This window comes from Pseudocercospora fijiensis, assembly GCF_000340215.1.
Source record: "Pseudocercospora fijiensis CIRAD86 unplaced genomic scaffold MYCFIscaffold_4, whole genome shotgun sequence".
Classification (NCBI taxonomy): domain Eukaryota; kingdom Fungi; phylum Ascomycota; class Dothideomycetes; order Mycosphaerellales; family Mycosphaerellaceae; genus Pseudocercospora; species Pseudocercospora fijiensis.
The window spans coordinates 2,546,049-2,560,391 of record NW_006921535.1 but is presented as its reverse complement, the minus strand read 5'-3'; the positions used below and the strand labels follow the sequence as shown (position 1 = coordinate 2,560,391).

Here is a 14,343-nt window from a genome sequence, read left to right as displayed (position 1 = left end):
AGAAAAGATCTCATGTCAACGCGCTGTGCTTTTGCTCTGGGAGGTGGGCATGATTCGCGAGAACCTCGGACCTCCACCAGCCACAGTGGCGGTGGCAGTGGCGGTGGCGCAGACGAATCCGAATCCGAATCCGAATCCCCTAGGCTCTCGGCTCTGGGACTGCTCACTCGCTCCTTTCCTCAGCTCTCACTTCCTGCGTGTTTCTGCCAACATGCAATGCCAAAAGTCCCCAGTCTTTGGCAGCCGCACGACCATGTGCCGCCATCGAGGAACTATGAGGATGATCGTCAGTGGAGGAAGAAGCCACTCACCCCGGCACAGTTGATGGTCCACGATGTGCGCTTGGAAACACTGCGTGCCGAACGGGGTCCCCTGCTGGAGATAGTTGAAAGGTCAGCATCAAGCCTGGTTCCAGACAGCGCAGCCTATACACCTTCTGCAAGTCTCCTCCGCATCTCTGAAGCCACCGACAATGCTATAGAGAAACAGCGATTCAGCAATCTGGAGGAAGATCATGGCTGGATGCGATATCTTCGTCTGCGGAAGTACCAGCGAGATGCGTTGGACGACGAGGATTCAGCCAAATGTCGATGGATACATTGCTCCAGCCAATTCCCGGAGTACATTGCTGGAACCCTCTGGGCCTTGTCTGACGACATAGCGACTGTAGCAGATTCCATGCGTATGCTCGACATTGCAATCCAGAGACAGACCCGCTTCTCCAAGCATGGCAAGCATTTTGCCCCATTCGCCAAAGTCCTACAGCCGGCCTCCGTCAGCGGCGATGGAGAGGATCTCTACCCTCTGCTGGTTTCCGTGCCATTCTTGGACTGGACGACACAGGGCCCAACTCCACCTCTCCGATTTCAGGTCGACAGGCGAGAAGGATTTCTGTCATCAAGGTCGTCCGCACACATCGTACGTTCTATCCTCCAGTACTATTATCGCCTGGAGGATACTCATGATCGCGAAGGCTCACAGGTCTTTGCTAAGCACAAGCCTTGGAGCAATAATCGTGAGATGGACCTGAAAGTGCGACAATGGTATGGTCGCTATCCCACACGTCTAAACGTCGACGAACTCTGGATTCTTGCCATCGATCCTGAGCATGTTGTTACCTTCTCGTCTAATCAGACCTGGAAGTCACGCTGGCCACCATTCCAGCTCATGTCCAGGATCTCGGATGTCTCTTTTCGTGGCATTCGCAACAATTACTTTAGGTCCGACGAGCCTCGAGAATACACTGCTTTTACGCATACTATCGCGAGCTTGAGTGGCGCCGTTGGTATGCTGCATCGCAACTTCTGGCCCGATCTGTATCTATGCATGGCTGATCGATACGCTGGTCATCTTGGGCATCTCCAATACCGACTTCACCGAGCGCCGTCAACCAAACTGGTCATGGATCTCATTGCATGCCAGGAAGAACTTAACATTGTCATACAGATCACTGAAGATCAATTGGACACTATCAACGTACTGCGAAGTATATCGGAGGCCATGGGTGGTGCGAATGACGCTCAAGCGCCATCGCCTGTCGCCAGAAGGCCAGGCTCTGTGCAGTCGACCAGGACCAATCATTACGGAGACCTTGAGGACTATGATGCCACATACAATCACATATCGCGACGGTCGACATATCGCCAACTTTCAGCATCTGTACTCACTGACCCTGTGGCACAGCTCGTGGACAATCTCGAGCGAGAACTAGCCGACCTGCGAGATCTCCGAGATAATACAGACAGGCTGGTCACCAGGACCATCCAACTCGTCAATATACGTCTCGAAGACCATGGAAAGGCCATTCTCGTGTTCACGGTGGTGACCATCGTCTTTCTACCTCTTAATTTTGTTTCCAGCTTTTTTGGTATGAATTTCTCCGATATCAGGGACATGGAGAAGACGCAATGGCTCTTCTGGGCAGTAGCCATTTGCGTCACCGCAGGCGTTGTCAGTGCGTCAATATTTCTGGCATTTTCTGGAGCGCCGATGCTGGAGAAGCTTCATATGTGGCGCGAGACGAGGAGAGAGACTCAGGCATCGACAACGACAGCACTACGACGACGAGCAGCCTTCGGAAGTACTTCTGGCTTCAGGGTATACGGCACCGATAGGCCGAGTTGAGGTCATCCATATCTTCATTCTCGGCTCTGCTTGCTTCGGCAACATTCTGAATCCTGGAACTTCGTACGTGCTTCGAGCTTTGAAAGATTTATCGCTTCCATATTTGTCTAAAGGAGTTTACAGTTTACGACAGAATGACAAGCTTTTCTCGTGTACTGAAGGCCAGTAGCATGGCCTTGAGAAAATTTCCTCCCTTCGTTGATTCATTCCCATAAGCAGACCGCACAAATGAGAATAATCTTGATGCTTTTCTGGGTCTTGCTGCCAGCTCAATTCCACAGAAATCAGGTCGATTGAAGGTGCTTTCAAGGAAGCATACAGACTCTTGGACCTCGTATTCACGATCGGACGAATGAAACCTATCCCAGTGCCAAGATAAGTCCAGTGCAGATGATCGTCTTGCATCAGAAGTACTTTGGCAGATAGACAGGCGAATAGAATCGAATCCAATCGCAATGTCCTTTGTACGGTTCCAGAACTCTCACGTGCGCTGCAAGGTGATATTCCATCGAGGTGTTTGCAACAATGGCGGATGCGAGGAGACTTCAGCCGCTGATCTCGACCAGTTTTGATTATCAAACACTTTCCAGCCCTCTCTCGAGCCGTGAATGTTGATCTTGCGGAGGGGGAGATCCTCCTCTATTGCATGTTCGAGGAAGGCCGTGATATCGTGATGCGGTATCGGGTCTCGATACGCATCCTCATTGCCTTGTTGCTGCGGTTCAAGAATTGTCAACTCCTGGACGCTCACTGGTAGACAATTCTTTAAAATGTCATGATTCACATCAAAATGGCAACCGAAGAGGGCAGCTGGAGTTGCAGCCAGATGTTTCAAGTTCTCCATCTCGTGCAAGCATCCCAGTGGAGCGTCGATTGCTTCGGTTCTTGCCAGATCGGAGGGTCTGGTATCGCCTTCAAATGGTGGGCAGATATTCTGTCTCGAGTCTAATCTTACTACTTCCAGATTGTCTCCTCGGCTAGTGAGAAATTCGCCTATAATGCCAAAATGAAGACGATGTTGCTGGACAGGCCACTGGATATCCAAAACACGGAGATTCGGCGCACGCAAGAGCAGTGCACCAAGACTTGCATTCTCAATGCGACACTCTCGTAATTCGATTCGCTTCAGACCCGGCCATGGATCTCGGTGTGTGAAGTGAACATCCATTGGGTGCGGTGTAAGCAACTTTACGCAGTTCAATCTCTGGGCAGAAAATGATTCCAGTCTTGGCATTTCGAGCATTGTTTTGCTGAACAGCACACCAAAGGCGCCTGACTGACGCTCCAGTCGAATAGACAGTTCTCGAACAGATCTATAGCGCCTATCAGAGCCGTTAGACCATCTCCTCCAAACCATATTGTCTAGCAAGAACCACAGAGACTGGGCTCGCAGGAGCGCGTGCCTGTGCGCTTCCGCAGGCAGACATGGAACGGAAGTTTCGATAGCGGTAATGTTGGTACAGAGGGCCATCAGCATTGTGATGACAACATCTGCTCTCCCGCTCTCGAGCTCAGAGCCAACTGGCGATCCTAGCCCCATTGGATAGCAAGAGACTTTGCGCAGGTCTCGAACATACTGATGGCATTGTGCTTCGAGAGACAAGTATGAACGATCGATACCGTGGGCGCCATGATCGTCGGTGAAGGCAACATGCTCCCATTTGTCGATGACGATTTGCTGAACATGTCCGCCAAGCTCAGTATTCCTCGCAAGAGCCTTGACGAAAAGTCTGGCGTTGACTACTCGGAACCCAGGAAAAATAGAGTACAAGAGCGGCCTCGTGATGCGATTGAGAGCTTTCGACACCTGATTGAGACTCGACAAGGTCGCAAGATGCTGCTTCAGCTGACAATCGTGCTCACTGAGGCGGCCAAAGTCTGGATCACGCAATTCGCCAATCTCCTTCGCGGTGGGTACTCGAAAGTGGTCCAAAACAAGCGACAGGATCTCCTCTGGAAGATGGAATCCTGGAGACGTGGATATGGACATGGTGGGGGGAATATAATAACACTTATATATGAAGCCAATTCGACACCGGGCGGTGCATGTGCTGTTCGTGTTCAAGCGATCCAGGCTCCAGCATGCCTGAATAATGAGCAGAAGTATGACGTGGGTGAGGCTGGGAGTTCCTAAGCAGCCGGGCGGGCAGACTTCCAGAAGAGGCGATTCTTCTCACATGCCAGTACCGTCGCGATGGAACCCTTTCAGCGGTGTGATGACTGCGTAGGGTGGCGGCGGGGGCGGTGTCAATAATAATCACTCAACTGGACATACTGTAAGTTACATGAAGTATCGCGCAGGCAGGTACTGCTTGAGGCTTGCCGAGCGAAGCAAGATCTGAGTGGAAGCACAGCCAGATCTTGTAGTAGGCAAGGCAACATGAATGGCCCGATGGGTTGAGGCAATGGGACTGCACTGCTGTGGATAGCGGGTGGTGTGGTGGTTGAGAAATCGCTGGGCTTCGGCAGTCGCGGTACTTACAACATCCGATTACTGCTATATGTCAGGAAATTTAGTGAGTTTTAGCTGAACCTAGAGCGGAGTCAGGGACACAGTCTTTTACTAGCGATTACTAGGCAACAAGCCTCCCGCAATCCTCTAATTTAGTAGCGTTTAGAACTACTCGGTATAGTAACGATTTAGGTTAAGAAAGGCGCCTCTCTCGAGCCTATCGGCTATCGGAAGTAGCTATTTTAACTATTATAGAAGTAGCTATTTTGCAGTAGAAGAGACTATTATAGAAGCGGCTGTTTTATAGTAGATAAGACTATTATATAGACTAAGATTAAATATACTATTATTGCTATAGAATCGCTATAAAATTACCTTCTTCTACGACTATAGCGAAAGGCCTACCCTCGCTAGTTGCTATCTCTTCGGCCTCGTTGTTGTTGCTACGTATTGCGTAGTCTCGTACGAGTTGTTATCGCCTTACTAGCGGTCGACTAGCGGTTACTATATATCCTTATACCTCTTATTTCTCGTCTAACGCGCTCGTTACTAGGCAAGTTATTAGCGGCGTCGTCGTCCGAGTCGTCTATTGTCTAGCTAGTTAATCGCCTAGCGGCTCGCTCGATATCGTCTTCCTTTATATAGTCTATTATTATCTTAATAAGGTCGTCGTCTATATTATAGAAGATAAGAAGCTCGAAGAAGGAAGAGAGGCCTTTATCGGCAAAGCAACGGTCGTCTATAGCGTAGCCGTTAACCTCTTAAATACCGTATATATAGACCTATAATAGCTTACCCTAATGCTAGTAGTTAGTTAAATAGCGAAGGCCTAGCGGCATAGGTAGACCTCGTACTATTATATCCCCTATTAAATCTACCTCTTTAACGTCGTCTATATCGAGCGGTTATAAGGACTGTGTTTCTAATATTGTCTCGCGGCGCGGTATATATAGTAGAAGAGGTAGAAGGCGCGGAAATAGCCTCGGAGTAAGGTCGCCTAGCGAAGGTAATATAAATATAGGTTATCGAATAGGTAACGACTAAACGCGCCGTTTTAGTAACAGTCGGAGGGTTATATTAGTATAGATATAATAAGTTTCCGGTGTTGTTAGTAGCAATCGAGGGCGAGTTAGTATCGCTAGTTTAGAAGGTAGCTAAGTTGTCTACTATCGCTCGGTCTTACCTATAAATAGGACCTCTTATAGGTTAGCGATAAACTAGTTAATATTTAGTACGTAGTAACTGTCTAAGAAGTCCTTTACCTTCCGTACGTAGAAGGCATAGAATAAGTCCTTTATAGAAGGGTTAATAGAAGGGTCGTCCTTTATCCGCTAGTACTTCAAATTCAGTGTTTCTACGGCCTCCTTAAAGTAGCCTCGAAGGTCTCTTAATTAAGGTGTTTGTACTAAGGAAACGGCGTCTTCTTCGTAACCTTCGATTACGAGTTGCTAAGTGTCGAGAACGCGCTAGTATTCGTAAGCAAACATAACGTTAAGGCCTAGAAACAGCTCGATATATCGTCGCTGTTATAGCTTACTAATTTCTAGTCTATTAAATAGGTAGTCTCGTAGAATATAGTAACAAGGTAGGCGGGTTTGAAACTATACGAGGCAATTGCAGCGAGCCGGAGTTATATAGTTATAACTACGCAGTATGCCCTTATATATAGGCGCCGCCTTAGCTTCTAATTTAATAGCAATATCTACCTATTCTCGAAGGCGATCTTAAGCGGCCGGTAGTTGCAAAGACTCGAAGCTTAGAAGGCCCTTTTAGTACTAATATTGTATGCCTTTACTAACCCTATAGCTAGCTAGTTATGCCTTGTAAGCTAGCCTATCGTCTACCTTAAGAACCTCGAGAATTGTACTATATAGGTTGTAGAACACGAGGTTCCGCTTGTTGCGGTTATACTTAATAGTATAGTAGTAACCCTCGAGAGGCGAAGTTGTCTTTATTTGCAGCAACAATAGACTATAGAGCCGTGCCTAAGTAGCCTATTTCCGTAACGTCTCGCTAGTCTAATTATAGCGTATATATTAGACCTTGTTCTACTAGTCTATAGGCTTCTTCTCTCCTAACTACTCCTGTATCTAATTTATATCGATAGTAACCTCTCCTACGCTGCGGGCGTAGTAGATTGCGTAGTAGAATCGCTTTATAATCTTAGGATAATAGGCTTCTAGAAACGAGCGAAGGAAGGTCTCCTTAACGTAGCGCTAGTAGAGATAAATAAGCATAGGTCGCTCTTTAAAGGAGAGATTAATAGCCGCCTGTTCTAAGGCCGAGTCGTCGGTTATAGCTGCAATAGCCTTCTAGTATAGTAACTACGATTTGATAACTCGAAGTCCGGCTTCTACTAGCTTAGCTTTCTAAGATTCGAGCAGTATATATCCTACTAGCAACTAATACCCTAACCTATTACGAACATATATAGTAAAAAGGCTCTAGCTAAGGTCGGTAGTCTTATAAGTTGCGTCTAGCAAGAACAACTATATAGTATATAAGTCGGTAATGTTTTGAATTTTTAAAGTTAGTAGTTAGAATAATAGAACGCAAGCTCGTAAGCTTAGTTATACGCCTACCTTCTATAGCAATAGCACTACTAATAACAATAATAACGATAGCTATACTTATATCTCCTGCCTCGCTATTTAATAATACTCGCTACTAGTCGGTTTAGAAGACGATACTGCGCTCTATCTTACTCTTTAGTTTCTTAGAAATCGCCTAGTATTAGAGCTCTTTGCCGTCTATATTATTACAAAGGCCTTTAAGTACGGTAGGAAGGTCGTCTAGCTAAATAGTCGCATTTCCTCGCTTAGTACTACGCACTTTCTTTAGGTTAGACCTAATCTTCGACTAGGCGATAGTACTAACCTTTATATACTATCTACTAATCTTACTAAACTCGTCCTTTAATAGGCTATTTTTAATAAAGTCTAGTACCTTAGCGACGTTAAATTTGCGCTATTCTATTAACTCCTCGAGGAATACCCTTAGCGCGTTATTAGCTAACCTAATATCTATATATTTTAGGTTATAGTAGTATAGGTTATTACCTACTATAGAAGGGTCGACTCGGTAATAGCGGACACTAATTTTATATAGATTAGCCTCTTCTTTGCTCCGGAAGTGCGAGATAACTAGTATTATAGTATTATATAGCTTTTTATTATATTTAGCCTTACGAATGCCCTCCGAGGGCGACCTATTTCGCTACTAATCGCGCCTATAACGATAATACTAGTACGACTACTATTGCAATCTATTCTTCGTCCTTTGCGACTTCGCCTCCTTATATACGTTACTTATATAGCCCTTTAGCACCTTAAAGCGCTTAGGCTCGAAAGTTAACCCCTACGGTATATTAAATAGCTGCTTTCGGATATCGATTATATTATATAGTATACGGTTAGGCCTAAACGGCGGCGGTATAGCGACGATAACAATAATAACGATTAAATAGTATTTAAGCTATTATAGAAAGAGCTAGATCTATATATAAGAAAGAGCTATAGAGATAAGGTTAGAACTGGAAGTATAACCGAGAAGGTTAACACGGTACCAGAAGAGGAAAAGAACCGTCGATTACTAGGTAAACTATACTGAGTCAGTGGATAACGCCCTCCGGAAGTAAACCACTGTTGCAAACAGTGGTACGCTAAATTTCCTGACATACAAGAATACCTCAACATCCGGCAATGGAGCCGTTGGAGTTGGTTGGACATACCCGCCGACGATCATGAGTGAAACATGACACCTTAATATGACTTAAGAAGAAGTGCGATAAACGAAGCCTGCACGTCCTCTGCTCATTTCCGCCTTGCTGATATCGGAGATGTCGTCTGGTGGCACTGATCCGCGAGATCCGAACACGATCCTACAGACATGTCAGTCAATAGCACGACACTTCGTCTCCGAGCAGATTCCACGCATATTCAATGCCGCGACCGAGCTTCCGTCCAAGACCTGGCAGCGGTATATGGAGCGTGACAGAAGCCATGATGCTAGGCAGGGCGCGGTAGGAGATCCTTTCCGAGGATGGATAGATCCAGGTCTCGCAGATGGCATCGATGAGCGAAGAAAGAGATACGAGGAGTATCTGCAGAGAAAGCGTGAAGCGAAAGAGCAAGGAAACGAGAATGCGAAGTGATACGTGCACGACACATTGATAGCAATCGTGAAGGGCTCAGCGAAGGGGAACTCGGTCTGGTGCTCGCGTCCCTGGGGGCACGGAATGCTACAAAGCAGGTCAATCAAGCTACTGGGTCGTGAAGAGAACCGGGAAGAGTTGTACGCAAGTGCAATATGGCAGACGCCTCTCGAGGTCTCTATTCACTCACGCCTAGTCCCTCCATGGTTGTAACCGAACGATATGATCGCGTTCTAAACATATAGGCGGATTAGTTTTCTGGTCATCGGAAGAAAGAGGAGATGAATGGCCTGAAAAGGCTGCACAATCAAAGAAGAGTGAAAGCTGTTATTCACCAAGAGGCCGTCGCTTTTCAGAGCATATCAACACCCTACCAGAAAGGTAATCGATCTATCCTCCAAGAACTTCTTCCGCGCTCACAACACCCCAACGTCCACCATCCCCATTGACCCATCCACCCTCTTGGCCTGCGCAGTCTTACTCTCCCAAGTCTTCGCCGCAATCTGATCCCTAATAGCCTGACTCGCAGCAGGATCAACATACTCACAACAATCAACAATCTTCTCCCCGCTCTCATCACACTTGACAAAAAACACGATATCATTACACACTTTCTCCCCACCATTCGGCAACATCCAGAAATCAGCTCTTGCAATCACAGTCCTCCTTTTCACATCCACGAACATGTCATTGACGAGGATCGCCCAAGTCGAGAGATTCGCCGACATGCCTCGAATGTGGTTGCAGAAGCCTTCGATGTCTTTCGCGTCGCCGAGTAGAGGACTATTCCGGGCGAAGAGTTTGGGTGCCCATTCTATGCGAAAGTGTGGAGCTGCGAAGGATTTGATGAGGTCGTAGTCTGGGTTATTGTCGCGTGGTGTTGCAGCATTGGCGGCTTCGATGAAGCCCTTGGCTGTGGCAGCGAGGCGGTCGTAGAGGTCTCTTTCTACTGCCATGTTCTGTTTTTGCTGCATGGGTCGAGCGCTTCAGATGTGAGGAATATGTATTTGGGATTCAGAGACGAAGTCTGTACATGTCTTGACATCGTATATCTACTTGGCATACTGACATAATAACATTCTCTCGCTCCCTTGAGAGACCGAGAGATGCCGCCAGATGCCAGCCTGGCCACGCACAGTTGGCGCCCACGCGAGAGGTACAAGCTGAGCCGAACCGCGCATACTTACAGGGACTCCACTGAGCTTTGACTTTCATTCTGCAGAAGAGCATGCGAACTTAGCAGATGCTCCAATGAAGGAGCCGTACAACTATCGACCACATCCTGGAAGATCAAATGTCGCGATGGGTTCCACGTCCGGCAGTCACGACAAAGTTCTCGGTGCTACGCGGCTGTCGCTGCGCCCATGTCCTGCCTAAGAGCCCAAGAGCAGCCTTGCGTGCCGGGACATTATTGTCGTTCATGAATATGCTTCGCCAAGGAGAGTATGTCCAAGCTCGGTACCGAAATCTTCCGCTGGGACCTTCAGAGTCCAGACGCCGGCTGCCTTCCTCGCTCAGTCAAATTCGTCCATCTGCTCTCCGTTCGGACCAGAAGTCTGCTCTTGACCAGGCCTATACACAGCAGGCCTTCGTATTCTCAGATTTTTCGGTCGGGGCAAGCTCCAATTGCTTGTTATGAAGCACAACTTAGGTCTTGCTTTGGGCCGCAAGCTGAATGGCCGGCGAGCGGGTCTCTTGATATCGGGCCCTTTTCTTCTCAGTATATCTTGCCTCTGCCCTGACCGGCTTGTGCTACCAATTTGTGCAAGTTGTACGAAGTATTGCTCCCAAATCCATCCTAGTTCGTAGAGTGCTGGCTATAGACATCGGAATCGATATATGTGGTTTCAGTGGATATTCCATTTGCCCACCAGTCGTGAGTGCATAGTGTATGTAATGCTTTCGAAGTGGTCTCCGAAGTGCACGCGCCCGCCATTGACAACATCCCTCGTCATGGCGTGACCGGATCTCGTAGCAGCGTCGCCAGACATCAATGTTGAAGGCAGCACGCTCATCATGAGCCTCTATATGTCGTATAACTCCACGGTCCCAGCAGAAGCGGGACATGATAATGTTCTTCCTCCTTCTTCGCGGCGAATCTCAGCTCGACCTCCGGCCAGAATGTTTTGCCTTTGCCAAAGTACTTCTCCGTGTCAAAGGTCAAGCTCCAAATCATCTGGTCGTCATCTGCGAGCTCTGCCTTGACCTTGCTCACAATCTCGTTGATGTTTGCAGAAGAGCTCCAAGCAGGAACACGTCCATCGCTGTTCGTGGTAGCGGTCCAGTGGGCCGTAGTGGCTTGAGAAGGAGATATGAGCTTCAGCTTGACATCTATGCCTGCGCCAGGCTTGCCAGAGATTGTGTCGAGGACATGGCAGGTTATAAAGGGTCGTTCGGACATGATGGTTGGGAGGGAGGACTTGGCTTGAAGATGGGATGCTATTGAGCTTAGGCGTGCTTCCGCGCTTGATGGACCGTTATCAGTCTTTCGGTAGCTCATAGAGGACCGCAATGGAGATTGAAATTAGCATCGAGAGCGCTGATAATTCTATATAATGTTAGAATAACCCGAAAACAAGTGCTGGGACTGACCGAATCGGGCGAAACGAGAACGAGGAGAACGCGGGGAAATTACGTGCGGGAACTTCAAAATTCGCGGCTACTCCCGGGCCTCGCGGCCGCCTCGCGAACGGGTATAGATCGTCTTCCTTACGTAAGCGTAAAAGGATAGCTAATAGAGGATTCGAACCTCCGATACTAAAAATCATACCCTCGCTAGTTACTACCCCGTGTCTCTACGGGGACTACGAGCGAATAACTCTTAGTATCTAGAACCGATCTAATTAGCTAGAGAGTCGTAGAATATAGATAATTATATAAATCTAAAAAAAAAAAATATCGTAGCTAATAAGGGAATTAAACCCCCTATCTATAATATTACGTAAGGCAGGCTACTAAACTTTACCCTATATAGTACGGTATATAGTTCGGCATTTCGCTAACTAGAGCTAGCTTCTAATACTAATAACTAGCGAGGGTATAACCTTTAGGACTACCTAATTAGCTAGGAGACTCTATTTACGTAGTAGCTATAAACGTCCCTACTCGCTTAGCTCCGGTTACGTACTAGAACGCCGCTCCTATCGTACTGCGTCTTTCTTTACTAAAGGAGTAGATATAGTATTAGCGCGCGATAGAGAGAGAGTAGAGAGTAAATAGAGGATTAGCGAAAACAAGAAGAGGAGGGGGCAAGGTTTAGAAGAGAGACTCTCTTTTCGCTATTAGGATAGCGCGAATCGATACGTCTTACTAGTATATCGCGAAGATAGCGTACGCGGTTGTCGCAATTTTCGTAGCGGTAGTAAGTAGAGAGTTAGTCTATTACGGGAAAGGTAGTATAGTAGTAGGGAGGAAATAGGAGGAGTAGAAGAGGAGAGCGAAACATATAGTAGAATATAGGCGACGGTAAGGGTAAGACTATTTTTATTTTATTTCTACTAATTTAGGTACTACCGGATTCGCGGTATTCTATCGCGCTTCGTAAGATTACTAGTAGTACTATCTACGTATAGCTAGCTACTACGTAAGGTATAGTAGTCGTATAGTAGCGACGGTAAAGGTAGGTATAGAGAAGATATAGAGTATATCGCGTACGCGTACCTCCGACGCGATAGTATCGATTACTTTAGCTATAACTATACTAGGTTACTAGAGTTATACCGTCCGCTATCTCTATACAATTCCCGTATTAGTATCGAGATCGCCTACTATATATACTATACGTACTTATCCGGATTGCGCTTAATATCGTCGTTACTATAGGCGTTATTAACGTTTAGGTTTCTTTTACGTAAGACGTCGTATAGGTGCTACGTAAAGGTTACCTAGCTCTAGTCGTTTACGACGAGCATATAGGAAGCAGGCTTACTAGGGTTATTCGGTAGAGTTAGTATACCGTATAGGAGCAGATCTTGCTTAGTATAGAGGGTCTTACGGCCGACGTTGCCGTTGTACTAGACAGCGATAAGCTTAAGCTTTAGGTGTCTACCTATATCGCTAACCTAGATAAGGTCGCGTATTTCGTAGGCAAACACAGCTCGCGCTATAGTATATATAGCGCCTAGTAGAGGCTTTATATAGCCGACGTATATGCTAGCGGCAGTTAGCGGCTAACGTCGGTAATACAAACGTAGATTAGTGTCCTTATAAGTAATCGATCTCCTCCGAGTTTCCTTTACTAATAATCTAGCCGCTATATTCGTCGTATGCCTCGAGTAGCTAAGCGTAGGTACCGCGTATAGTAAGGCCGCTATCCGCCTTAATAGGCTCGCTATTAGGGAACTCTATACTATCTAGCACTCTAGAGAAAACCGGCTAGCGCCTTAGGTCGGTAGCGCGCGGCGTCTTAAGCGCGTTTATATCGATAACAGGCAGGTTCTAAGCGTTGCCCGCGGTCGCTATCTAGGTTATATTAGCTATATCGGTACTAGTTAATACGCTAGACATACCTCGAAGGTACTTAACATTGCGTTAAGGGTAGATATACGGGTAATAGATAGTACTTAAGTCTAAATAAAGGTATAGGTATTATATACTATAGAAGGTATTTAAAGCAAGGTAGGTTAGAGCAGGTAGAAAAAGCGACTAATATCGGCCGAAATCTAAGTTACGCGGAAGTAGCCGAGCGTTACGCGATTACGTTATCGCGGCCTAAGGCCTCGAGCTTAACGGTTTATATAGTCGATATAAAAGACACAGCCGACAGATATAAGGGCCGGGTACGATATACAAAAGGGCGATAGAGACGGTAGACATAAAGGCAGCTACGTTATTAGAAACTATAAAGGAGCGAGCGATATCTAAGCTAAGATCTATACTATCGCCTCCCTACTATATCGCAATTTACTAAATAGCCTACGTATTATTAACCCCCGATTAACTATTCGGTATACCGTTTAGATAGACCTCGCGTAATACTAACCTAGGTAGGCATATTGTATCTACGTAACTATTAAACTATAAACCCCGATAGATGCCTAAATTGTAATTATATATAATATCGATTACGGCTTACTTAGAGAACGGCTATATAGTCGAGCCGCGGATTTCCTCCTACGTCTCGTCTAACAGTTCCCCTATAGCTAGGGTATCGGGGCGATAGCGATACTAAGGCCGTCTAGAGTAGCTATAGTTACAAACTCTAAGCGGCCCGTATCGCCTATAATTAAAGTATTAACGGTATTAGTTATTAAACTACGCCTAATCTACTATTATATAGAAGGCGCTACGCGTCTAGGGAGGTCGCACCTAGTTTAGTAGGGCTATAATCTAGTTAAAGACGTCTTCTAGCGTCGGCGCGTTCGCTACGTCGATATCGATATCTCGGCCGATTATACTACGGTAGCGACACAATTCGCCTTTATATAGGAAAGGGGAGTGCTAGTAGAATAGCAAGCTAAGTATAATGCGACGCGTACTACTAAAGACGGCCGCCGGCTATAGGCGCTACGATTATACGCTATCGGTATTATTTACCTATTTCGGGAGATATAGAAAGTAGTTGCTACTCCTCTAAGCGTAGATAACGTTTAATATATAGAACTTAACGTCGTAA

General features: G+C 46.5%; 5 protein-coding genes across 5 annotated transcripts; 2 read left to right on the top strand and 3 right to left on the bottom strand.

Moving 5' to 3' along the window:
- Nucleotides 1-12: 12 nt before the first annotated feature.
- Nucleotides 13-2,124, top strand: MYCFIDRAFT_196465 (uncharacterized protein; the record flags this gene model as incomplete). The annotated part of the gene is made up of 1 exon (XM_007928221.1): nt 13-2,124. The coding sequence occupies one exon, from the start codon at nt 13-15 to the stop codon at nt 2,122-2,124; it is 2,112 nt and encodes a 703-aa protein (XP_007926412.1).
- A 203-nt stretch (nt 2,125-2,327) lies between these two features.
- On the bottom strand, nt 2,328-4,114 carry MYCFIDRAFT_174565 (uncharacterized protein; the record flags this gene model as incomplete). The annotated part of the gene is made up of 3 exons (XM_007928220.1): nt 2,328-2,375; nt 2,404-2,614; nt 2,649-4,114. The coding sequence occupies 3 exons, from the start codon at nt 4,112-4,114 to the stop codon at nt 2,328-2,330; spliced, it is 1,725 nt and encodes a 574-aa protein (XP_007926411.1).
- Nucleotides 4,115-8,414: 4,300 nt separating this feature from the next.
- On the top strand, nt 8,415-8,729 carry MYCFIDRAFT_196463 (uncharacterized protein; the record flags this gene model as incomplete). The annotated part of the gene is made up of 1 exon (XM_007928219.1): nt 8,415-8,729. The coding sequence occupies one exon, from the start codon at nt 8,415-8,417 to the stop codon at nt 8,727-8,729; it is 315 nt and encodes a 104-aa protein (XP_007926410.1).
- Nucleotides 8,730-9,145: 416 nt separating this feature from the next.
- On the bottom strand, nt 9,146-9,685 carry MYCFIDRAFT_196462 (uncharacterized protein; the record flags this gene model as incomplete). The annotated part of the gene is made up of 1 exon (XM_007928218.1): nt 9,146-9,685. The coding sequence occupies one exon, from the start codon at nt 9,683-9,685 to the stop codon at nt 9,146-9,148; it is 540 nt and encodes a 179-aa protein (XP_007926409.1).
- Nucleotides 9,686-10,743: 1,058 nt separating this feature from the next.
- Nucleotides 10,744-11,112, bottom strand: MYCFIDRAFT_102643 (uncharacterized protein; the record flags this gene model as incomplete). Its single annotated transcript, XM_007928217.2, has 1 exon — nt 10,744-11,112. A coding segment is annotated over one exon (369 nt), but the record flags the coding sequence as incomplete, so codon positions are not given.
- Nucleotides 11,113-14,343: the final 3,231 nt, after the last annotated feature.